General features: G+C 41.4%; 1 protein-coding gene across 2 annotated transcripts in view; it reads left to right on the plus strand.

Annotated features, from left to right (window-relative positions):
• CYBB (cytochrome b-245 beta chain) overlaps window positions 1-25,627 on the plus strand; it is a 113,961-nt gene that overhangs the window by 12,556 nt on the left and 75,778 nt on the right. For both annotated transcript variants that reach the window (XR_013599948.1, XM_078658259.1), the window contains exons 3-4: window positions 894-1,004; window positions 12,939-13,023. Coding sequence is in view for 1 of the 2 variants with exons in the window: in XM_078658259.1 (XP_078514385.1) it covers window positions 894-1,004; window positions 12,939-13,023 (196 nt within the window). In the remaining variant the exon portion in view is untranslated. The remainder of the gene's footprint in view (window positions 1-893; window positions 1,005-12,938; window positions 13,024-25,627) is intronic.

Raw genomic sequence — 25,627 nt, forward strand, 5'->3', positions numbered from 1 at the left:
ACAATCAAATTCGAGAGTGGTGAACGTTCTAGATGTCTTCTGTATTGTTCCTTCTTTAATTTTTAACCTAGAGTTTCGTGATGGCATAAAACGTGATATAATTAATTACATGAATCATTATGTAATTGACCATATCAATAATAATAAAACAAACAGCATATCAAATGGGGTAAAAATTGCGTTGATGGTGGAACTATCAAGAGCCAAGACAAGTAAACAAGTAGCAGGACAGGAGAGAAACAGAGACACATAGGAGGTAATAACAAACAAAGGGAAAGAAGAAAACACAACTGAGTAATGGAAAACGGGGTGAATGGAAGATGGGTGTTTTCTTCCAAGGCGGAGCCAAAAAAGTTAATTTGGTCCATGGAGAATGTTCTGCTTCCACAGTAGGCATTCACATTTTGCAAAAAGATGTTTATATCGATTTGGAATGCAGAGAAATTCTTTTTTTACTTAGATTGTTTTAATTTGAATAGGAACGTTTTTCAGACCCTTCTCGTTTGGGGTTTCCTCCTAGCCAGTTTTAAAAAGTGTTTGTCAAACACACTCTTAAAGCCATTTAATAAAATAATAAACTTGTTCACACATAACCCTTCAAAAATGCTGGAAATACTGTGATGCTAACTTCAACTGTTCAAATAATGATGTTGTCACACTCCCATCTTTTTAGGATTTTTAAGTGCGTTCATTTACAGAATATGTATTATATTTCCTAAGTTTTATAAGAATTAAGACTTTAGTACAGCACGTCCCTGGTCTGCCTTCACCACCCATGTCCTATTGCTAGAAATGCACATGAGCACTAAACGTTAAACGTTAAACATCATTTGATGATTGTGTCTGTACTGCACAAATACTATTTCACTGTGTTGTCTTGTATTCCCTTACAGCATGCCCTTGCTTGGGCACGAGCACCAGCAGCGTGTCTGAATTTCAACTGCATGCTGATTCTGCTGCCTGTCTGTCGAAATTTGTTGTCCTTCCTGAGAGGGTCGATTTGGGTAAGAGCTGAGCCGTGCAAGTTGTTTTTCTTTGCTAAAATAAATTCATTAACACGGGTTTTTCATTTGGTAAAGAAATGTATTAACAGTGTTTTCATTTAAAAAATACATTTACAACCCCAGCATAAAAATCGATATATATATATATATATATATATATAAGGTCGTTAAATATCCGGAGGTTTGTCATAATTGCGACAAAGAAAAAGGAGAACGAAAAACTGGATTTGAAACTTGCCCGCAAGTCCTTCCTCACTTTTGGTGAAACGAAAATCTATTTGAACCTTGATCACCTGCTCTCTCAGAAATGCATATGATTAAGACCTGAGAAGGTCGAAACCGGTAATGCTGTACCTGCTGAATATAAGTGGTTCCTCTGATGTCCGACTGGTGGGCTTGATTTCTGCGCTGGAGATGGCGAGGAAAATTCTTTTATATATATATAGAGTGCTTCTCTTTCTTTGGGAACTTTGGAGCAGTAATCTTTAGGCGGCTGCCCCGCCGCCGAGAAGCACCTCCCCCGGTAAGCATGGGGGCCACGTAGGTCTGGTATCGACCAGGTTACACTGTTGGGACAGCAACGGAGGATTTAGCATGCACCCGCATGCTGAGGCACACTTTGCGCATCCATTTGAGGAGTTTTAATTGTGACACTGCAAATCCCATAATGCTCCGGTGAGGACCAACACCGGAACAGCCCATTCAGGGCGTGTCAACAGGCATTTAATAAGGGGACTGTGTCACGCGCTAATCTGCTGGAAGCCTCTGAGGAAGGAATGAACTGCATTCTGAAACGCGTCAGGCATTGTTTTGGCAGAACTGCTTAAGGAATCGGCATGCTGGCGGCATGTATACCAATAAAGGCTTGAAGTCTACACTGCTGTAAGAGTGCTTCTCTTTCTTTGGGAACTTTGGAGCAGTAAAAAAAAAATATATATATATATATATATATATATATATATATATATATATATATATATATATATATTTCTTGGATTCTTCTCGCCTCTTAACTCGGCAATTGAAGTCACGGCACAGCAACAGGTAGTTTTGAACAAACATTTATTTACACACCATGTGCAAAAATAATCGTGCAACGATTAGGACGGCCTACGCGTTTCGGCTACTACAAGCCATATATATATGCTCTGTGGTGGTGCAAGACATGATCCATTTTTTTATTTATTCAATAGAGCAACCCATCAATCATCCACACACTCCTTAATTGTTCCATCCATTTGTTAGTTGGTTCACCTCTTTGTTCTTATCTATTTGCACCTCTTTCCTCCTATCAGGCTATTTGGCACTCTGTGTGCTAGATAGACTGTCTTCATGCTTACCTGCCTGTATTCTTGTCTGTCTCTCCACTTGTCTCCATCTTTCTGTCTCCACCTAAACAACTTATTCTGGGTAGCCATGGCTTTGAGTCAGTGATACATAGCTTTCTTTAGGGTGTGCTTGACAGTGTTACAACCATTGTACTCCCTTTCTTGTAAAATATAGGCACCCTGTGGCCTGCAGAAGCAAAAGGCAAGCTTATGTTTTTCCCCCCAGAGTTTTATATAGCACGAATTTGATCCAAAGGTATTAGAGTGCTTTACATGAGTACCAATTGCATTATAGACGGAAACATTCATTTTTTTTGTCTGGCACTGGAACATTAAGTGACTTGCCCAGAATCACAGGATGTTGAGCGTCCTTGCTGAGACTCGAAACCGCTTCCCCACCTTCGAGGTCGACCACTGTAGCCGTAAGGCCACATCCCCTCCCCAGCTTAACACTGCTGGTTGAATACCATTTTCACCATGTTAACTATGACATCAGATATATAAATAAATAAGAGTGTAGTTTTCCATAGATAAAAACTTGAGTTAAAGAGACAAGCCACATTTCATCAATCATTCACGCAACTGTGAAATAGCAGTTTTTCTTAATATTTTCCAAGTATCAAAAAGGGGGCATTGCTATGTTGATCCCATTACGCTAAGGCCCAGATTTACAAACAGTTTGCACCAGGTTTGGATTACTTTTTTAACTCAACCCCAAAAAAAGACTTCAGCATTGATTTACGAAGAATGCAAATCCTGATTTGCGTTGGTTTGTAACCCAAAGTAATGCAACTCAGTGCAATGATCTGTGCTGCATGGGTGTTCCAATGCAACCACTCATAAATGTTGATGTGAATTCCCATCTACAAAGAATTATAGACTTGGATTTGAGCTCAAATCTTGAGCCTCATGGAAGCAGGCGTAATTAGAAGAAATATTTTCATTTTTCCTCATTCTTTCATCCTTGCATGTATGCTGCTCCCTGCAGTCCACATGCAAAGAAGAAAATGCCTTAAAGCATAGTTTTTGTGCAGGAACGGATGCGTTGGACTGAACTTCTTTAACCCTAGAAAAGTGATATATTTACTTGTGTATGTTTGATTTTTGTCGTTTTGTTTTATTCAGTTAAATATTGGCTATTTTTTTGTAACTGATGTGGACTACTTTTGTAGTGTTTTCGCTGTGTTCCTGTGTGTGTATGTACAAATGCTTTACACATTGCCTCTGAGATAAGCCTGACTATTTGTGCCAAGCTACCAAGAAGGTGAGCAGGGGTTATCTTAGCTATGTAACTCCCTTACCCTGACTATAGTATGGGTCCCTACTTGGACAGGGTGAAAACCACTACCAACTAGAGACCCCATTTCTAACATTCCCCATGCAAATTGATCTTGGTTCTACAAAGAGGAACTGGTTAAAGAAAAACAGGTGGAATCAAGGACACATGTGCGGGGGTGGTTGTATCATGATGTAAAATTGCTCCTGCAACATATCTCTCATTCCAACTGAGACTGGGAATAAGGAGGTAAATTAACCTGGGGGAAGAACTGCCAGGTGTGGCACTATCTTTACTCTGGACGGTTTTACCTCAACCTAAACACGCCGAATGGCCCCGATTCGAAATGGAGGTTCAAGTTGGGTTTCAGTATAGGCCAGCCAGAGCAAAAAATGTACTTTTTTTCAAATAAGGAAACCATGTTATCTAACAAGACTAAGTATAGGGACAGTCTACCACTATTTAATGGCGGCCAGGAGTCAGACTTGTGGCAAAAAATGTAAAAAAAAACAGTTTATTAAAGTGCATTTTTCACATCAATGCAAATGTACAATCGACATGATAGTAATGTTATATACTCACGCGTGGCTTCCTTAATTTAGTAATACAATGATTCCTTTCCACACTCTTTCTTTCAAGTCCTTAGGTGGATTTATTTCCACAAAATATTTATCAATGACATTTTTGTTTAGCATTTGTCTGATTTTTGTCTTTGATTTTCATATTTGATTTTCATACTATCTGTTATCCCACCAGACAAGTACTAAATTAAGTTTGTATAATATAATAAATGATAATAAAATGGGAGTATCCATTGGATGTCCTGAAAAGCGATATTGACATACTTTTCAAAAAAGGTCCACAATTAATTTAATTTATTGGAAAGCCTTTTGAATATTCTGATAAAGAAACTTGCTTTGTGCACTAGTTTGAAATACCCTAATCAACATTCATTAGAATGCCAAAATCATCTGTCACTTTGCCAATTACTATTTTATTTTGCCATTTTTTTAAATGTAGTGTGGGAACTACTTGGCTATTGTCACTATATAAACAAAACAATGGCTAAAAGCGAAAATGTTCATTTTGGTCTCTGTAAGGAAATATTTTTTGTCCGTATTTGCTCTTGTGACAGAGCAGAATGTCATCACGCACAGTGAAGTTAGCTATTGGCTGAAGGAGCAAGCTGAAGTGGGTGGGAGAAAAATATGAAATTCGAAACAGCAGACGAATGAAAGGAGAGGACTTGCTGAAAGTCCCTTTAAATATAATATGTAAATAATCTTATTAAAATCAAAATGTCTTGGCTAACGCCAGACCTAAAAGGGGATATATATCATATTTTTTTTACTTTGTCACATAACACCTCTATTTCCCAAAGCTATCATTTTCTTGTGTAGTATCATGTATTCTGTGAAATCTAGTCTGACGTAATGGGTGACTATACTTCAGGGATAACTCACTAGTTTTGATTTAATGTGGGAGTGTTTTCTTATCGTTTTATTTTGCAACCCCGTTGAGTCAACTGTCTTAAAGTTCTAGACCACAACATTGCAATCAAAATATTAACAAAAATGCTTCAGCTTGAGTCTCCACTGCAACTCAGAGTTCTATTCCTGTATTGATCAATTAAGTTTGAAAAGTGAAGACGGTGCCAGTATATGGGTACATTTAGTTAGCGATGCCAGGCCCAATGATTATTTCCTTTAGTAAAAGGATTCTGGAGTAAAGTATATTGATGTTTCCTAAACATGTTTTTGGGATACCGTTATGATTTCAATTATCCCTGTTGTCCGTACTGCAATTCAGTAACACTCTTACCTTCCATAACCGCGAATGCCAAAACTACATTATAAGTGATAATTTGTGATACAATGACATTGTTGGACTCACAATTCGGGTAATGTGGAAGTCTGGCACTGTCAGATGCGCCAGTTTAAAGGGCACAAGTGTGGGCTGTTTTTAGGTCGAGCCTTGGCAGTGCGCATGCGCTCTCGGCAAGACATGTTGTGACCCTAAAAACGACTTTGATCCCACCTGCTGCTTTCCATAGGTTCACTGCAGTGTTGCTCTTCTTTTCTGCCTCCTAACTCATTTGTGCAGCCGATACCTCACTTCCGTTTAAAGCGAAGGAGCACCGGCCAAGTACGGTTCCCTTACGCTTTCCTTCTTTAGCTGTTGTGAGGGAGAACTCTTTTTTTTTAATTGTTTTGTTCCACCCATCCCTGCTTGTTCTCATTAGCCCATCTCACTTTTCCTTTGCTTTTGCTGTTTGTTTTTATTAGCCCATCCCACTTTTCATTTGCTTTATCTATCCTTGGCTGCGCATCGAGCCCGTCATTCTTTTATTTGCTTTCACTGCTTGTTGTTTTTTGAACATTTGCCACCACTTAATCTCCATGTGCTGCCCCCCAACGAGCCACCCCCCTCGTCCCTCCCAAAACACTGCTTTTTTTATTTAATTTTTTTGCAGTGTTATATAGCGCAAACTCGACCCGAAGGGTACATTCATTTTTCAGGCACGAGGAGATTAAATAATTTGTGCACAATCACAAGAATCTTGAGCCGACATCGAGATTCACAACTGGTTCCCCAGTGTCAAGGTCGCCCGCTCTGGCGGTTACACCACATCTGACCGCTGCTCATTGTTCTGTTTACTCCGTGCATGGGCATCTTCAAATGCTCACGGTTGCCACGCTGTTTGCTTTGGTGTTTTTAAGCTTCTGCCACTACTTAATATTCCTCATGCTGGCCCCCCAAACCTCCCACATCAAAGCTCTGCTCTTGCTCTTGCACCTTTAATGAACTGAGGCTGGTGCGAGTGCAAGTCTCAGCATGCACTTGTGCACTAGGGCCAGTGTATACAGCCTTTGTTGGCACTTCGGGACAAACTCATTGTTGCTATTTGCAGCACATGAACACATCCTTCAATCAGGAGTACAATTTCAAGCTGCCAGTTAATCTCCTGTGTTGACCCCCTACCCCTCCCACAACACTCCTTTTTTGTGTTTTTGGCACCTTTGCTGCCACTAAATTGCCCCGTGCTGCCCCCCACCCAGCCACCCCCTCACCCCTCCCACAACAGTGCTGTTTTTATTTGATTGTTTTAGTGTTATATAGCGCAAACTCAACCCATAGTGATCAAAGCACTTTACATGACCACCAGTTGCATTACAGATGGGCAGATTCAATTTTCAGGCACGCAGGATGCTTGAGCCAATGCAAAGACTCAAACTTGGCTCCCCAGCTTCAAGGTCAGTCACTCTGCCCATTATGCCATATCCGACTGCTGCTCCCTCCCCTCCTCTTCCCCCCTCTTTCCTCCTCCTCACGTAGTCACTCCTTCTAGGCATGCCTCGCTCATGATTTGCCAATGCTTGTTGTTATTTGGCACACAAACAACTTCTAAAAACCAGTAATATAGTATTCCACAGGAGGGTTACTAGCAGGATTTCATCTTGCTCCCCTGCCCTCATGCTGCACCGGCCAAGAATGCTGAGTACTCCAAACAACTTCTCACTTTCTCCTCTCTGTGTACCAACCCTCCCAGCTCTCTCTTTCATCCATTCTGCGCTAGTCTCTTCTTCACAAACTCGCAACCTCGCTCTGTTCCACAATCCCTCTCATATTCATTTTCCCTGTCCCATTCTTCTCTAACCATCCCTTTCTCCCTGTCACTCATGCACACTTCTCCCTAAAGCCTCTTTCGCGCTCTCTGTCTCTCATGCTCATATCCTGCTCTGGTATCATGCTCTCTCCTGTCATGCAATCTCCCTGACCCTTTACAACAACTCCTTCCCTATTTTTAGGTCGAGCATTCAAGACCTCCTGTATATACTTTAGTATATACTTTCTTGTATATGCTTTAGTATATACTTATACCTGTATGTACTTTGTGGGCTCTGGAGATCAGCCCTAGGACTTGTCTGCTTCCGGTGAGGGACTTTTTTCTGTTCAACTGTCCCTGTTTAACGGTCTTGATGGAAAACAACCAGTAGAGGTCAGTAAAATACCAGAATTGTTTTCTCCTGAGGGACTTTCTTTTTTTATTTTTCTGGCAACTGCCTCTATTTAACTTTCTTGATAGAAAACGACCAGCAGAGGTCAGTAAAATACCAGAATAACTTATAATCCCGTATTTCTATTTGTAAAGCGTAAACTTTAGCATTCTCTAGATTCAAGTCCATAGAAATTGTCTTCCACGAGCGCCCGTAGACAGTAATATTTTTTTCAAATCTTTTATTTTCAGTGATATGACCACCGAACGCCCTGATTTTATATTGAAAACAGAGCTTTGGACTATACCAATTCCCGCTGAAATCAATATTTCTCTCTATGTGTTCCCATACCTGGCGTTTCATGCAGTTTGGTGCTTACTTTCCCTCCATGTTAAAGAACAGTAGGTGTTTCAGCACCAAGGCTAATGTGCTGCATAGCTTAATACAAATAGGGTCCAAAAGGCGAGACCGATTGCATTGCAAATGCTTCTTTAAAATAATGTTTCCATTAGTATCATTTATTTTCCACCTCCTCTCCCTCATACCCTATTTCCAATTTTCCGTTTCTCCAACGCCATAGGGTCATACAAATGGCAATAGCCCTATGCAAATATGATCGCTCCACTACAAAGAAAAAATAAAAGTAAAAAACATTCAGGTAGATTCATCAAGCATTTTTGCGAGCGCAAACGGTGCGAATCGCAAAATTGTCCGTTTGCGCCCGCAAAAATGGCATTTGGAATTTATCAATGGTTCATGAACTCGCAATTTGAAAAATCGCAAATAATTGCGATTTCTCAAATTGCGATCGCATTTAAGGAATCTCAATTAGAGATTCTTTAAATGCTATTCATGAACCTTTTAAAAATTGTGAATTCGCTATTTTTTGCCGCTAATTACCGCAAAGTCTGACTTCGTGGTAAATAGCGAAAACTTAGAAAAATGCACTTTAGTGCATTTTTCTAAGTTGTATGTTACACACACACATGTCCTTTGGACATGTGTGTGCGCAACATCAGTCTACATTGACATTTCAGGGGTGCTACAGGGTCCTTTGGACACCCCTGGCACCCTTGAAATCGCATCCTTATTTGCGATTAGCAAATAGGCCCATAGGAATGAATGGGGAGTCATTCCTTATTTGCGATTAGCAATTTGCTAATCGCAAATAAGGAAGCTGTAGAAATCGCAAATAATATTGCGATTTCTACATGAATCCCGTTTTGCGATTCCTTAATAATCGCCATTAAGGAATCGCAAATCGGGACATTGATGAATCTGGGGGATTGTCATTTACAATGCCAGCAACTCTAACTTTCACAAATGCGAGACCAATTGCACTGCAAATGCTTGTTTATTTTTCGGTACCGTCACTCCCCACGGAACAAAAAAAACATTGGCCCCACCGACTGCCCTTTTAAGTGGCCTAGCCAGCAGTGCCAGGCAGCCCTAAAGGCCAGTCTAGTACAATACCCGAAATTGAGCAGAAACAGTGAAATAAACCATTCCAGTCCTTGGTCGTTAAAAGTTGGGCGTCAGTAAATGTGAAACAGACGCTTACGCTTTTGTTCCTTCCTCAATCCTTTTATCTGTTTTTATTTGCGAACTCTGGGACGGGTGTTTCACTTCACATTCTGCGGTGGGAAGCTTCCTCTTCCATTTCGTTTGCTCTGTGCATCGTTTACAAAAGAGTGAAGGAAAAAAGTTTCAACAGAACACAGCAATTTCACAACTAGCCTTGTGCTGGGGGCGGCCATCAAGCCTGCACGTATCACACGAATCTGTGTTTGAAGTGGCAAGTCCAATTTCACTATTCTGAGACCAGAAGAAGGATAATTTATTTGTTCAGTCAGTGCTACATAAATGTTTCACGCCAAGCGCCTTGACTACACCAAGGACTCTTTGCCTTCCCTTTTCGGTTAATGAATTAAACCGAGAGTATTTGTTAATTCTTCGTGTAAACAAGTCATTCCTTTGTAAGTGTGGCTTGACAGGGAAGCGAAAGTTGGACATTATTAGATCAACAGGAAAAGAGCTAGGGAGATTCTTTCCGCCCTCAAATGTTGATTAATTTGAGAACTGATAATGATTGGGCAGAAGTTGTGTGCATCAGCTGAAAAAGAGTGTTTATACTGCACTTTTTGCCTTGAGGGAAAGTTTATACTCCTCACAGCAGAACCGCGTTGGTTATGGTCACTAGCCATTGATCAACTGAATAGGCCTGCTCTGTTTACTAATAAAAGCTATGACAAAGGCAGTAGGCATGGCAGATTTTGGTCAAAAGCAAGTCAACAGGCCTTGCAGGGTGGATTGTCATTCCATTGTATTAAAGCTTGAGGACAGATATTTTGTTAGAGGGAATCGCAGAGATTACCAAGGTAAGTGAGGGGTTTTGTGTTGGGCAGCCTCTGCGACAAACACTCAGAGTAGAAATTTTGTATTTTGATAGGTTTTGTTATGCCATTTTGGAAAAGGCTGTACATTGTTTTGTGAACTTAATTTTTGTGCATATTTATAATTCTACAACGGTTAAGCGAGGACCTTCGTTCTGTCTAAATACCGATATCCTTGAGCACAGATTTTCTTTGTCAGATGTTTTGATTTTTAGCTGATGAGGAGTACTTATATTGAAGTTGTTGCCTTGTGGGAAAGATTATATTCAACACAGAAGGACTTTGTTGTATATGATTACATTCCAGTGACCAAGGATACTGACCTGATTTGTTTTTTACGAAAATATACAACAAAGGCAGTTGTTCTGACCTATTATTGTGAAAAGCATATACTAAAGCCAATAGGCTTTTGAGGGTGGATTGACATTAACGTATTTAAAGCTTCATGATAGGCATTTTATTACAAGGAATCTTGAGAGTCCCTTAGCGGGCATGGGTTCCGGTATTGGTTACTCAGTGTCACAAACCCTTTTGGTAAAAGGTTTGCACCGTGATAATCCTTGTTATGCCTTTTGAGGAGGGATTGTGCATCATTTTATCGACTGAATTTTTTATATATTTGTAATTCTATAGCTGTATACCGGTAGTTGCCTTGTTTGAAAGCTTATGTGGATAACAGCTATAGCGACAGCCCAATAATTAAGGCTATAGCCTGATTGGTTCATTTGTAAAAGTTATGTCAGAAGCCACAGGACTATCTTTTTATTATGAACATTTAACCCCTTCCTCGCGGGGCTAATTCTCCAGCGGTGCGGGGGGAGGGGCCGCACACGGCACCACGGTACTCATGACGAGTCCAGCTCGTCATGTTGCATAGTGGAGCTGTGCTCATGACGAGCTGGACTCGTCATGACTCCGCCCACTCCCATAGAACGCCCGCACAGGATGGGAATAAGCAGTGCGTGGGCCGGCCGCGGCAGTTGACGAGCTTAGCTCGTCATGAGCGCAGCTCCACTGTGCCTCATGACGAGCTGAGCTCGTCATAAGCATGCAAGGGGTTAAGACAAATGTAGTAGACCTAAATATTTATTGTGAAAATCATATGTCAATGCCAGTAGGCCTGTAGATTGTTATTAAACTGTATTAAAGCCTGTAGACAGGTATTGTATTACACAGATTCTCACACATTAATATAGTAAAGAGTTTTGGGTTTGTTTTCCCCTCTGGTTTCTCACTTTGACAAATCCCATAGGTAGAAGATTTGCAATTTGATAATCCTTGTTTACATTCTTAAGAGGAGTTGAGTGTTGTTTTAACAATGTTAGGCCTGTCAACCTTAGGGTGGTCTTCCCCCAAGATTTTTGCCTCTCCTCCTCCATTTTCGTTGGACCTATTTTCATTGGCCTTAGGACTGCTAACCAGTGCTAAAGTGCCCGTGCCAACTCCTTAAAACATGGTAACATTGGCATAAAAAAAGAGTTTAAAGACCTGCAAAGGATGGTATCCCCAATTCCATAGTTAAAAACAACACACATAGAAATCCTTGGGTCTGAAGTGGAGAGGAAAATGGTCAGAGATGCTGAGAAAATCACACAAAAATATCAGTGGAATGATCCCATTCAGGACGTAATCCCTCACCAACCATAGGTGGCATGCTTCATCATCTGGGATTCTCCTCTTAGTGGGAAGGCCTGGTCCCATCAAGGGCTACAACCCCCTCTCTGAGAGGGAGGAGCTCAGGGACGTTTTTTGTTCTACTCTATAAGGAATATTCTAAATTCAACAGATAAGAGCGATATGAGCTGGAGGAGGGTGCAGCGCAACTGAAAAAGTACTGTGTAGGAACTGTGAGAATACACTAATAAAGCACGTAATTTGTTTTGACTAGCTAGTTTTAACATAATTTCCTACACAGTACTTTTTCTGAATGATGACGAAGCATGTCACTTATGGTGGGTGAGGGATTACGTCCTGAAAGGGATCATTCCACAGATATTTCGGTGTGATTTTCTCAGTATCTCTGACCATTTACCTCCCCACTTCAGACCCAAGGATTTCTATGTGAGTTGTATTAAACTTTGGCATACCCACAATTGGCATATTCAATTTACTTATAAGTCCTTTGTTAAGTGCACTACATGTGCCCAGGGCCTGTAAGATAAATGCTACATATTTGTTAACAATAATTTTACACAGTATTTCAAAATATTACTTAATATGAGATATATATATATTACACAGTGGTGGTCACTACTGTGTATATTCAAATTAGAGTTTCCATAGCAACAGCATATTTTTTTAGCTAATAACTTAGGTGCCATATGACCAGTCGTCATGAAACTTTCTGGAAAAGATCACCCACCTCAGCTCATTCCTGGAAAGTATCAGGGAGATCAGGACCCAGAAAGGGGGTGGGGGAAAAACATTGTTGTCCAATGTTAATTTCCATTAAAAACGATACAAAAAAGACAGTTGAATGGAATTACACCAAATTTGGCAAAAATGTAGACATTTACTCAGAATGCATGCTTTTCATTATTTTGTGTAAGTCTGTTCAGCTGTTCTCAAGAAATGTGTTTATAAAGAGGTGCTTGGGGTGGTCATGAAGGGGCTAAAATATATTGATATCTGGAGACTTGGTCATGAGTATGATAGTACCATAATTTTTGTTAAAAATAAGGGTCTCTGATTGCCCTAGAGAGCTTTTTCTCCCATTGTCCTTTTTGATACTGTGGGCCTAGTACCAGAATATATGGCCTAACACACACACCATATACACATGAACAAAGCTGCTCAAATATAGCGATGACAAAATGAATGATGTTGTTTTTACAAAATGGATGTGATATTGCTGATCATTACCACCTCGGCAGGGAACTGTTTGTATGCTTATCCCCAAGAGTAAACACTTTTCTTGTTTTTATCTTTCGGAAATACAGTGCTGCGGGCGAAGCGTAAGAAGACAGATTGACCGAAATCTCTCATTTCATAAGCTTGTAGCATGGATGATTGCACTCCACACAGGTATGCATACATTAAGTTTTTCATAATTCTACTAGCATTCTCTATAAGGTACATGGAAAATGAACCCTGGAAGACAGCTGTAGGAAATGTGAAGACTCCTCACAGTGGAAAACTGTTTGATGATATTGAAATTGGGTAGGCTGGCCTGTTTTCCATGTTTATTTTGTGTAGATTTCAGTAGTGTTTTCGCCGCGTTTTCCAAATGTTTTGAAATCAGTGATTATCAGTTTCTATTCAGCTGCCTAACCCTCAAAATAGACAAAACCTGTGTTTTTCAAGTATTTACAAAACATGCAGGTTTTTTTTAAAAGTGATTGTCATGTAGCACATATTTAATTTAAAGAAGAAGTAATGCAGGGTATGTAGAGTCTTCCCATGGGCACTGTGTGCAATGAAGCTATGTCAGACTATTTTAACCCCTTAGCTGATGAGGAGTTCCATCTCAGTACTTAGCTCATTTTGGCTATTTGAAGTACCTTATACTTACACCTCAATAACTTTTTTCCAAGTTAGGTATTCATGACAAATGTGCATCCTTTTTAAAAAAAATCATGGGGATTCTGAAGATACCCAGGATTGGGCATTACCCTGAAGGGGACTGATAAAACAAGGAAAATATAGCTTCATTTTGTTTTTGGGGGAGAAATGGGGAAAGTGCTTTGCAAAAAAAGTGGCAGTTTTTTCTTAAAAACGACACCCATGAAAGGTTGGCTCTGCTAAAATCGCCATAGTCCTAGTTTTCATGAAAATGCAGAGCTGTATGAAAAAACACTTTTTTACCACAGTTTTAGGTTTGTTGCAAGAGGTCAATTTTTCCTCATTTTTGTGCTTTCAACCAACTTCTAGTATGTGGTGGAAACAAGTGTGAAACTCATGGGTGATAACAGAAAACTATACATTTCTGAAAAGCAGACAGCATTCGGAATTCAGCATAGCATCATCTGTGTAGACCCCTCAAGGTTTTCTCAAACAAACTAACTGCTTAAATATTTTTTTTAAATGAGTAGGAAAAAGCAACATTTTTTTACAATATTTCCTTTGTAACTTTTTTTCACAATGGCTAATTTACAAAAGTTATATGCTGTTATGTCTGCTAGACCCTTTTGATCATGGAGATATATAGCGTTTGTATGTTCTCCAAAAACTGAGGTGAACAGAGTCAACAATTGAGCTGCACCCTACAATGGGCTATAATTGATTACAGGATAGAGCAATTCATATAGTAAAATGAAATGAGTGAAAAATGGGTATGAAGAAGACCTACATATTTCAGAAAAATGTACAACGGATACTGAGTTTGAGAGCAATGCTTATTTGTATATCTCTGAATTTGTGGTACCCATACTAGCATTTTACAAAATGCTGTCTTACACACTGGCTTACATTTGGAAGGTACAAATGCAGAGAAATCCAATTGGCAATAACAGATGTTCTCCTATTCTGCATTCCCACATATCTCCCAATAAAAATGGTCTCCCACGTTTGTGGCTCAGGCTAACATGTGCAACACAATACACCCCAAAACTCGACTCATATTTTACCTAACAGAATCCATGCTTTTTTACAACGTGGATAGTGGTGGCTTTGGATATTAGCTCAGCCTCGTCCCCGGCAAACATGGGCTCTGATTGAGCTTGGTTTGGTCCGTTCCTGTTGCAGGTAAAATTGCAGGTACCACCTCATTTTTATTTCATCTACCAACACACTCTTACTGCACCTTTATCTTACTCTAGAAGGCTATTTTTCATCCTTGCTTCCTCCATTTGTAATTGTTTGTTCTACATTTCTCTTGCTCCTCCTTTCCACCTTTGCTTCTGTTCTCTCTCTTTCTCTGGGTCAAATTCTGATGATTAAAAGTAAGTCCTGGTACCTTAAATAGAGTGCAGGTGGGTTCCATCTGCAGACCTTGCCTCAATGTAAGTGCTGGTGATCACACACCTAGTGGCAAAAACCTATGTCAGAATTTCCATTTTTAAGCAGTGACCTTGATTAGGGCCTGCCTGGTATCTGATTCCAGGTTACTTCAAGGTACATGTGGAAAACAAATCCCAATTGCAATTTGTGTATTAGTATTCACTAGACATGGGTGTAATTTGCATAGTTTTGTGTAGGCTAATCACATGGAATAACTCAAAAAGTCAATGAGATTAAGCCCAATAATGCAGAACTCCTCAAAAAGAGTAATTCTGTCTTTAGCACTATTAGTTACCGCAAAAATGCTCCCTTTCGTCCCAAAGGCACGCAAGGATGCATTTTGCAATAAAATAATAGTGCTAACTGCAACAGAGCACGAATATGGAGCGCAAGCATTTTCTCGCACTTGCTCTTAGGATAGGATTTTCCCCCAACTTACTACCGGCATTTAGCATTATTTTTTGCAAAAAATGCAGCTTCTTATCCAAAATGGATGTGAGGATGCATTTTGCACTAAAAGACATCACTAAATGCAGCATATGAATAACTAGCGGCTGCTCACATTTGCTAAATGTAGTATGGTTTTCCCGCAAAATACTCTTAATTACGTGGCCAGGAGTAACCGCATAATTATCGGTAATTCCATATCAAAGAGTACCACAGAATTACCGATATTACTCTGATTGCTCTGGTGAAATCCAAATTCTGCCCAAGCTTAGTATTTACAAGGTATCATACATCACTTGTAGGTATCTTCGGATTTTCTCAGAGGGAAAAGAAAATAGTTGGAGGGTAAGGGAATGAAGTGAAATCTAGTAAGAAAAGATATACAAAACAGGTAATATTCACAGTGCAAAATTAATGTCCCCATGCTGTAACCTTTCGGCTGTTCCAAGACGTTTAGCTCACTTTGATATGTAGCCTAGAGTTTCACTGTCGCCTACTCCTAATTGACAGCCAGTTGCTCAGGGAATTGCATGAGTGAAGGCCTGACAGAAGTGAAAGCCTTCCTTAGGAACTTGAATATCTCTTGCAAATGTCTGGATTCAGATGATTAAAGGCTTTCAGACCTCATGTTCCCTGGACTTTCCCACTGACACCTTCTTGGTGAATGAAACTTGAATTATCATGTTATTGGTTGCTGATCTGAGGTTGAAGGTTGGGTAGTCGTTGATTAGCTTAGTAAACTTTTTGGGTCCTCAGTCCAGTGCTCCCCGTAGGTAATGCAAAGTATCTTGAAGGTTACCAGTAGGTTCTGTGGTAAATAAATAAATAATTACCGGTACTATTTTTCTATGCATTAAATGAAAAGGATAGCTCAATAAATAAGAGGCAAAATCCGTGGTGTCTGAGTCAAACGGGATTTAATCAGATGGCTCGAGCCTCAGGAAAAGGATGGCATGGAATAGAATGGAATGGCAGCTGCAACATCACATCAACATTATACAGTATATATAGTAAAACAGTACAATTGCATTGAATACAGTAGGCGTAACAAGTGACAAACGAAAGATAAGAACACATGGGCGTGAAAAGAAGGCGTGCACAGGGCGTGCACGGAGACACGTGATGTAGACGTCACAGAAGTGTCATAAATGGGTGGATACATGGAGGGGGCTACCTGGGCAGCTGGAACCTTTAACCTACTGGTGCGCGCAAACGGGCCATGACGTGTACCTGGGGAGAGCTGGGGGGCTCTGACTTCTGGCACTAGAAGAGGAGACTAAAGTCTGGGATGTCAGGACGACATGTACCTATAGCATATCTGATATCTCGTGTTTGGAGAACATGTTGATAGAATCTAAAAGTCATCAGGGTAAAGGCTACTTGTCACTAAGGCTGGTGCATGCATATATTTCTTAATGTATTGCGTGTGCTATGAATCTTCTATGGACATTAATTCAGTAATTCTCTTGCATGGAGACAGAAAGGCTAGACTATAGATGAAGATGTTTATGTGGTTCGTTAGCTAGGAATGTGAAGCCGGGGAGCTGAACTGATAACTAGAGGCATAACATATTCTTGGCAGACAGGCAGGCAGGCCAGGCCGGGCACCGCGCTGCTTGGCAGGAAGTAAGCGAAGGGTCAGGGATGCGGGAGGGGCTGCATCGCTCCTCGGAGTGGTTTCAGGAGACTTGAGGCTTGAATCTGATGTCCGGGCCCTGTAAGGCCTAGAAACGGGGACAACTCGATGAATTAACGTGCACAATGTAAAGACGTTGGCAACATAGGCCTAATACTTGTTGCTTTCAGGAGGACTGGATAACTAGCATACTAACGTTGGACACAACCATGATTGCGTCTTTATTCGGTCAAGGGAGTAAATATGCATATTAATCATGCACATATAACATACGATGGGGAACACGTAGGGACACATGACAGGGCAAAATTCAATTTTCCTCATTCCCTCCTTGTTCCCTACGTTTCCATCAGGAAACATCAATATTCATGATACCATCTATCTGTTCATATAGCATCATTTGCTCGTCTCTTATCTTCTGGGAATGGGACTTTGGACTTGGAATACAAGAGGTAGCGCACAAGCCGCAAATCGCTGGGCCACATTGTAAACAGAGACAACAACTGAATATGATCATTACTACTATTCCTAGGAATGACAGTACTTTCCATCCCCAGGCAGATATTATACTCCAGAGCCAACCGGACCAAGTCCAGGTGCCTGGATTCTGGTGTAGCTGATGGGCAATTTTATGAAGTCTTGTTATAGCTGAATATACAGACGGTGCGTTATTAGGAATGAAAATGCAACAACTAGATCCGATGACTCTACAAGCTCCGCCCCTATCGGCCAGTATGACGTCAAGAACAAGGCGGTTCTGAAGAACAACAAATCTCATAGCAGATTGCTCTTCGGTTAAGTTACCTAGAGCGGAAGTAGTCTCATTCACTACTGCTTCAAGGGTTCTGGTTAACCTACGTATTAACTTACTATTCTGGACAGGACCTATGAAGAAAAAGAAACCTTTATTGAAGTCTGTGTACTGTTCTAATGCAGTTTCAGTCTGATCGACAATTGGGGACTCGATCTCCCTTCTATGTCTGACGTGTACTAGATGTATATTTCTGTGATAATCGGATGGGGCTAGAAAAACTGGTGGCAGTAGGAAGGCAATGTAACATGTTCCATCCCAATCTAGGGGCAAACGTACATATGCGGTCTGACCACATACAAAATATGAATGACGTGAGGCTTTGAAAGTAGATTTCCCACTGTCACTATACTCGACCACAGTAGTACAATCACTGTGTCCTAGGTGTACTGAACCATTCTTTCTAACACATAACTCGCCTTTCACTGGTAGAACTGTTATAGCAGGCAAATCTGGAGTAGTCTCGGACTGAACATTCAAAACCATGAAATTGGAGGAAAAATTACCTAGATCATATACTTCATTTTCTAGATCTAACCCTGTCCTATGGGAAAGACCTTCCTTGTCTGGAACACATGTTCTATTCAAAAGAGACTTATCGTTTGAGGATGATGTTAATGTAAACCATGCTCCACACGAACCATTGTGTGAAAACGGATAGGGAAAGAGTGGCAGAACTCCCTTCGGTGTCTGGAAAGGGGGGAGTCGACCACACACCCAACAATTAGTGGCATTGCTGGTCTGGTGTGAATAGTGTAACATACGGATAAAAGAATTGTTACGCATTGCAAGTCGGTAGGATAACTCGTGAGGAGGTAGTTCACTAAACGTGTGCTCTACTGTATCATTAGAGGAAAGATGTACATGCGAACCAAAAGGAGGAAGAAATACATGTAAAACATAACTTATGCATGTGATCGTGAGACTCAGAAATAACATAAACAATAAAGTAATAATACATCGACTTCGCAGATTTTTACAATAACGTTTTTTCTTGGAGTTTGTCTAACTCTTTCACTATGTGGGTCTATCTCATACATGTCAGGAACCTGTCTAACCGCTTCACCCGAGAGGGACTTAAACAATTAAACTGTCTGACTTACTAGACCGTAACTTTAATTTATACTCCTGCTGCGGAGTTTTCTCCAACAGGGGAAGTTTAGAGTCAGTATCGGGGCAGTCCTTGAGAAAAGTCTTTGGACGGAGTCCATGGAAACGTTTTGACGTGGCTGGAGTGTAGCCACCCTTTTCTTCCTTCTATCTTGACGGCGGTCCTTGTGGTCATCAGAACTAGTTTCGGCTCTTTCCAGCGGGGCTCCAGCGGACTTGAACGATCAAAATTCCTGATCAATACCAGATCTCCTGGAACGACCTCGTGCGGTTTCACCTGGGTGTTGTCTGGAAAGGCAGCCGCGACCTGTGAACGACAAGAGAGTAGTGCAGACATCAAGGAAGCTAGGTAATCTGTCAGCATATTACTGTCAACATCTGTTATTTTACGAGGCATAGGTGTACCCCACATGTTTGGGGGACGACCGAAAACAACTTCAAAGGGTGACAGACCTGAACGGGAGTGAGCGACCATTCTCATATAAAAAAGGGCGACTGGCAGTGCTACCATCCAATCTACACCTTTCTCGGCACAGACTTTTGCAATACGGATTTTCAGAGTTTGATTGTGTCTCTCGACGAGGCCAGCTGCCTCGGGGTGTCGTACGCAGTGGAACTTCCACTGGTACCCTAACAGAAGTGATACTTGTTTCATGAGTTCGGATGAGAATGGCTGGCCGTTATCTGAATACACGACCCTGGGCAAACCATAGCGGGGGAAAAACTCACGAACCAACTGCCTGGCAGTGGTCGCGGCAGTGTAATCTGGGACTGGATATGCTTCTGTCCATCTGGACAAAGCACATACAACTACGAGGACATACTTGAAACCTCGGCATCGCTCCATCTGGATATAATCCATCTGGAGGACTTCAAAAGGGTGGTCAGGAGGATGGAATCCACCTTGTTCCACGGGGACACCTTTACCTGGATTGAACTGACAACAGATCATGCAGGTACGTACTTTCTGCTTTGCTGCTGCTCGTAAATGCTTGTTAAACCAAAGGTTCTGGATACTGTCTAACATGGCTTTTTCTCCTAAATGTGCTGGACTATGTGCGGTATTAATAATGACTTGAACCATAGAGTCGGGGAGAAACCATGTGGCTTTTCCCTTCGTCAACCATCCTTGATCTGTCTGGACCCCTCCTTGTTCAGACCATTTCTTGATTTCGTCTGGGGTAGCATGTGACTGTATGTCTAGTACGTCTTGTGTAGGGTCCTTAACTGTCATACAAGTTGTCGGGACTGGAACGTCTGTCTTTGTCATGTTAACTGGAATGTCTGGAGTCTGAGCTGTAAGCTTGGCTGTTCGATCTGCTAGATCGTTACCTTGGGAAATGGCGTCAGTGGCTTTCGTATGTGCTTTGCACTTCATAATGGCAATGGCTGTCGGTAAATGTATTGCTTCTAACAGAGCTTGAATGAGGGGGCCATGCTGAATCTTGGCTCCATGAGAGGTCATGAAACCTCTTTCTTGCCAGAGTACTCCAAAGTCGTGTACGACTCCGAATGCATAACGTGAATCCGTATATATGTTTACTTTCAGGTTCTTGGCTAGTACGCAGGCTTGGGTCAGAGCGATGAGCTCTGCTGCTTGAGCAGACAGGGTGTCAATACGATGTGTTTCTATAACTTCAGTTTCAGTAGTCACTGCATACGCGGCTACTAACTCTCCTGTACTTGTTCTCATACATGAACCATCCACGTAAAGTGTCAGGTCTGGATCAGGTAATGCAATGTCCGTCAAGTCTTGTCTTGGCTTTGTCATGGTGCTAATAACTTCCACACAATCATGTGTGGCAGGATTTGAAACAGTCGAGGGTAACAGTGTAGCAGGATTTAAAATGTTGCAGGTCTGATTTCTATGTGTGGCTGAAACAGTGTCAGTTCATATCCTGTTAAACGTGCAATTGTCAAGTGTTGAGTCTGTGTTCGGTTTAAAAGAACTTCCACGGAGTGTGGAACTTGTACTGTCAGGGAGTGTCCTAACACTATGGAATCACTTTGTCTGATAGCTAGAGCTGTGGCTGCAACTGACTTGAGGCACGCAGGCAGAGCCTGGGCTACTGGATCTAATGTGATAGAAAAATAAGCACAAGGCTTGTGTTGTCCTGCTTGATCTTGCGTGAGAACAGATAATGCTGTACCATCACGTTCAGTAACAAAAAGTGTAAAAGGCTTACTATAGTTCGGTGTCGCTAAAACAGGTGCTTGGCATAAGGCTTTCTTTAACTCATTGAAAACAAGTGTATGTTCCTGGGTCCAAGGGAGGACAGTCGATGACGCTGCCTCCTGTGTTGTTAACTGTATCAGTGGTTTGGCTAGATATGCATACTGAGGAATCCATTGTCTGCAGTAAGAAGTGAGGCCGATAAAAGCTCGTACCTCCTTCTGTGTCTTGGGCTGTGGAAGATGTGCTATTAACTGGATACGGTCAGGTGTCAACTGTCTACCCCTCTTGGACAACAAGTGTCCAAGGTATACCACTTGTTGGACACAGAATTGCAGTTTCGAAGGGGACACCTTGTGCCCCATGTCTGCCAGAAAATACAAGACTGTCAGTGATGCACGTTCGCAGTCACGTTCTGTACGGGCTGTAATCAATAAATCATCGACATACTGGAGCAGGGCAGTGTCAGTTGGCATGTGAATACTGTCTAGTTGTCTTTTAAGTGCTTGACTGTAAATACTGGGACTTTCTGTGAAACCTTGAGGAGCACGTGTGAATTTATAGCTTCTTCCATTTAAACAGAATCCAAAAAGGAACTGGCTGTCTGGATGAATGGGGACACTAAAGAATGCGTTCTTGAGATCAATAACAGTAAAGAACTCTGCTTCAGAATCAATGGCAGTCATTAGGGAAGAGATATCTGGAACCACTGGGTACTGGGGTATGATACATTTATTAAGTTCTCGAAGGTCAATCACTAATCGATAGACTGGAGGTGCATTTGGATCAGTACGTTTAAGAATCGGAATGATAGGAGAATTACATACATTGGAGTCAGTTTCTACAACTACTCCTTGAGCAATGAGCTCGTCAATAATTTTCGATAAGGCTGCTACAGCCTCAGGTGGCAATTAATACTGTCGGATTCGTGGCAATACAACACCTTGTTTCAGAGTGACACGATATGGTATAATATGCATACAACCTACATCAGTTGGACCTTGCGCCCATAAATGCTGTGGAACATTCAGTAATCTTGGATCAAAATCACGTAGCACATAATGTCCTTTAAAATCACGTAAAAACAATCTCACTCCTTCCGGAGAACAGCATATGACTGCTCCTAATTCTTTCAATGTTTTAATACCAAGTAAATTTTCTGGACATGATTTCGTAAGTAACAAGTCTGTAGTTCGGGACAATGGACCAACTTCTAGGGAAACTGGTTTCGATATTTCATTAACAATAGGCTTTCCTGAAAATCCCAGGGAAACATTTCTTGAGCCTGAGAGAGGAGCCCCTGGAACCTCGTCATGACTGATGGTAGTCCTACTTGCCCCTGTATCAATCAGAAACTTTCTGTCTTTCCCTAATACTTGACTGTGTACATAGGGACCCTCTTGATCTACAGGAACCTCGATGAGAGGCAAGCCAACCTCCCTCTCTAGGCTGTTTCATGAATACTGCTGATATTCTGGATAATCAGACTGTGCGTACTGGTACATCTGTTGTGTAACGTGTTGTGTGGCAGCTATAGGCTGCGGTACTGTAACTGTCTGTTGTGCGTTCTGCGGCGGTTGCGAATTCTGCGGAACATGTTCTTGTCTAGGAGGACGCGGTCTCTCTTTCGTCTTACCTGTAGCTATGTTGTGTTTCATAACTGCACATTCGTTTATATAATGACCTGGCTGTTTACAGTAATTGCATGTCCCTTTAATAGGAGCTGCAGAATGACTTGTCTGATTCGTACCCCTCTTCTGACTATCTGCTGGAACAGACTGTGCAACTAATACTTTCATTTTCGTGTCTTTCATACGTCTTCTTTCGTGCTCTTGCTCTTCCCTGATTCGGTTCTGGTGGTACTGTAACATCTGGAGCATTTGGGACGGGGTATTAGCTTGCCATGTACTATCGACCTTTAGTACTCGATTTTTAACTTGCGGTAAATAATTCTCAACTAGTTTAGTAACAAAAAGATGTGGATACGACTCACTACTTGTCTTTAAACCGCTATTAATAATGAAACATTTCTCAAATCTGGAATAAAAATCACTAGTGTCTTCATCTTGTTTCTGTTTACAGGCTGAGATGGCATCCCAGTCTTCCTTTTTCGTGGCTAGTAATCTTGGCAAGACTTGTATTAACAGTTCGGGCAATTCTTTGGCTTTAGCCCCAAGACCAGTACCTGGGACTCGTGTGTTATCTTCGTTCTCTAACGCGGTCCAATCAATCTTTTTCTCTCCCACCTCCCATTCTTTTTCTTTAAGTTTTTCATATATGCCCGCAGGCAACAGGACCTTTAACATTTTGATGATATCAGGATACGTGTATTCTCCCATACAGAGCATGTCTTTTAACTCTCGGTGGAACCCTGCTGGATCTTTATCGTGACAGGGCACTAACTTTTTCATTTCTAGTAGTTCTATTTTCGTTATAGGGGTGTAAACAAATACTCGTTCGAGGTCACCCCCCGTTCCCTTAACAGGATGCACTTCTCGCAACGGATTCTGTCTATCTATGTAGAATGGGGATGAAACAGGAACAAAATGCGGAGTCAGGAACGCTCTGTATTTGTGGCGCTGTTCTAAAATGACACTAATTAAATCGGTACCTAGACCTTTCCATCTGTTTAGGAGTAACTCGTTCAGCACATTATATAACGGACCTGGATCAGAATGCTGACTCTCGTACTGTGTAATGAGGTGCTGGATCATGTACATACCCACCAGTCGCTGCTCGGCTGGGGCAGTTTCAGAAACATTTTAGCCACTACTTCGTCTGAATACGTGGCAGAATCACTAGTCCATCGGACTGCTGATCGGGCTAGTTCTTGTTCATGCATGGTACTAAGTTCACTGTAACCTATTCGTAGTTTCAGAATTTTATCGGTAGCCTGGAATATTTGTTCAAGAGAACACTGTTCTGGCACGGGAGGAGGAAAAGCTTTCTTGTAGTCTAGGCGTGTGTGTCTATCAGAAGGTCTTGTCCTACCTACATACGCTATTCTGGTGGGATTCTCGTTGTCTACATCTTCGTCTGAAGAGTCATTCTCTTTCTCTGCTACTATTCTTGCTTTTTCCCTCTCGTGTATACTTATAATTTCTTTACGAATCTTTCTGTACATGGTTTCTATACTATTCTGCGTCTTGTGTTTTCCGTCTGCTATATTGTCACTCCATCTTGTCAGGACTTTCATCTCTTCTGGATTTTTATCAGGACGATCCTGTTCTCTTATTAAACAATTTATTAAAAATTGCAAAATCATGCCTTGAGTCTCGACTTTCCTATGTGCCATGGCTTCGTGAATACTTTCTGGTTTCTCCCCTGTTCGGATGAAATGATATATTCTGTCTAAATGTTCTTTCATATCTGACATGGTAGTCAAAAAATTTGCAACTCGTCGTAAACGTACGGAATGCAATATCATGTAATCTTCACCTGGCACTGGATCATATCTACAATCAGTAAGGTACTTCTTGAGTGCGTCGTACGTGGCCACTTTTGGCGTACGCTGTAATGCTGCGTCTCTCAGCATCAGGCGCTTGGTTTGAGGCGGGGTGATAGGAGTACCTCCCCCTGCTCCTCCGGAACTAGAATCGTCAGTTAATACTGAATGTGCGGCTGCTGGTAACGTGACTGGTAAAGCAGGTGTACGTAATGTGGGTTGGTCCGGGGGTACTGGCACATGGACCGGATTCCCGGGACCCACGACTGGAGGAACAGTAATTACATTATTAACAGGCTGCTGAGGTTGAACAGGCAGAGCAGGATTCGGGTTAGCATATTCTGGGACAGTGTCATCTAAGTAGGAAGAAAGGAAGATTTCAGCTGCGGTCGGTTTATGACGTAGCTTAGTCGGGACCAATGGTGGCGGTAAATTACAGAGTGTTTCCGGGGTCGCCCTAGGCACACCCTCGGCGAGAATAGGATACATACCTTTATTAAGGGCATTTCTTTGTCTGTCTGATTGTTCTGCTCTAACTCGTTCACCTTCTTCTAGTAATTCCCTTTCTTGGGCTTTTTCTGAGGATTCCCTACTTAGTTCGGCTTTTCTGAATTCCTTTTCAGTTCTCTTATGGGATTCTTTACGCCATAACTCTATGGCATCTTTCTGGGATTGTCTGGCTTTCTTTTTCCATAATGCTTCCTCTACTCTCATGATGCACTCGGCATCCCATGTTCCTGAAACAGGCCATCTATATTTCTCTTCGAGATGCTTGGTGTAATCCACCCATAAATCTAGATACAATATGGCATCTAAGCCATGCTTATGATACATGAAATGTCCAGGACTGTCCCTAGGAGGGACAGGAACTGATTCTTCGAGTAACCCTTTTCTGGTTTTTATCTGACGTAACTTAGAAAACAGCGGCATATTTGAACCGTACTTGAACTTGAACACAATACACAATGAACACAATAATGAACAGCAAAACAATCACTCATACCACGACAGCAAAAACACATTAATAACAGTTCGAACAGATACTACTAAATACATTGAAAACATAAT

The sequence above is a fragment of the Lissotriton helveticus genome, chromosome 8 (assembly GCF_964261635.1).
Source record: "Lissotriton helveticus chromosome 8, aLisHel1.1, whole genome shotgun sequence".
Classification (NCBI taxonomy): domain Eukaryota; kingdom Metazoa; phylum Chordata; class Amphibia; order Caudata; family Salamandridae; genus Lissotriton; species Lissotriton helveticus.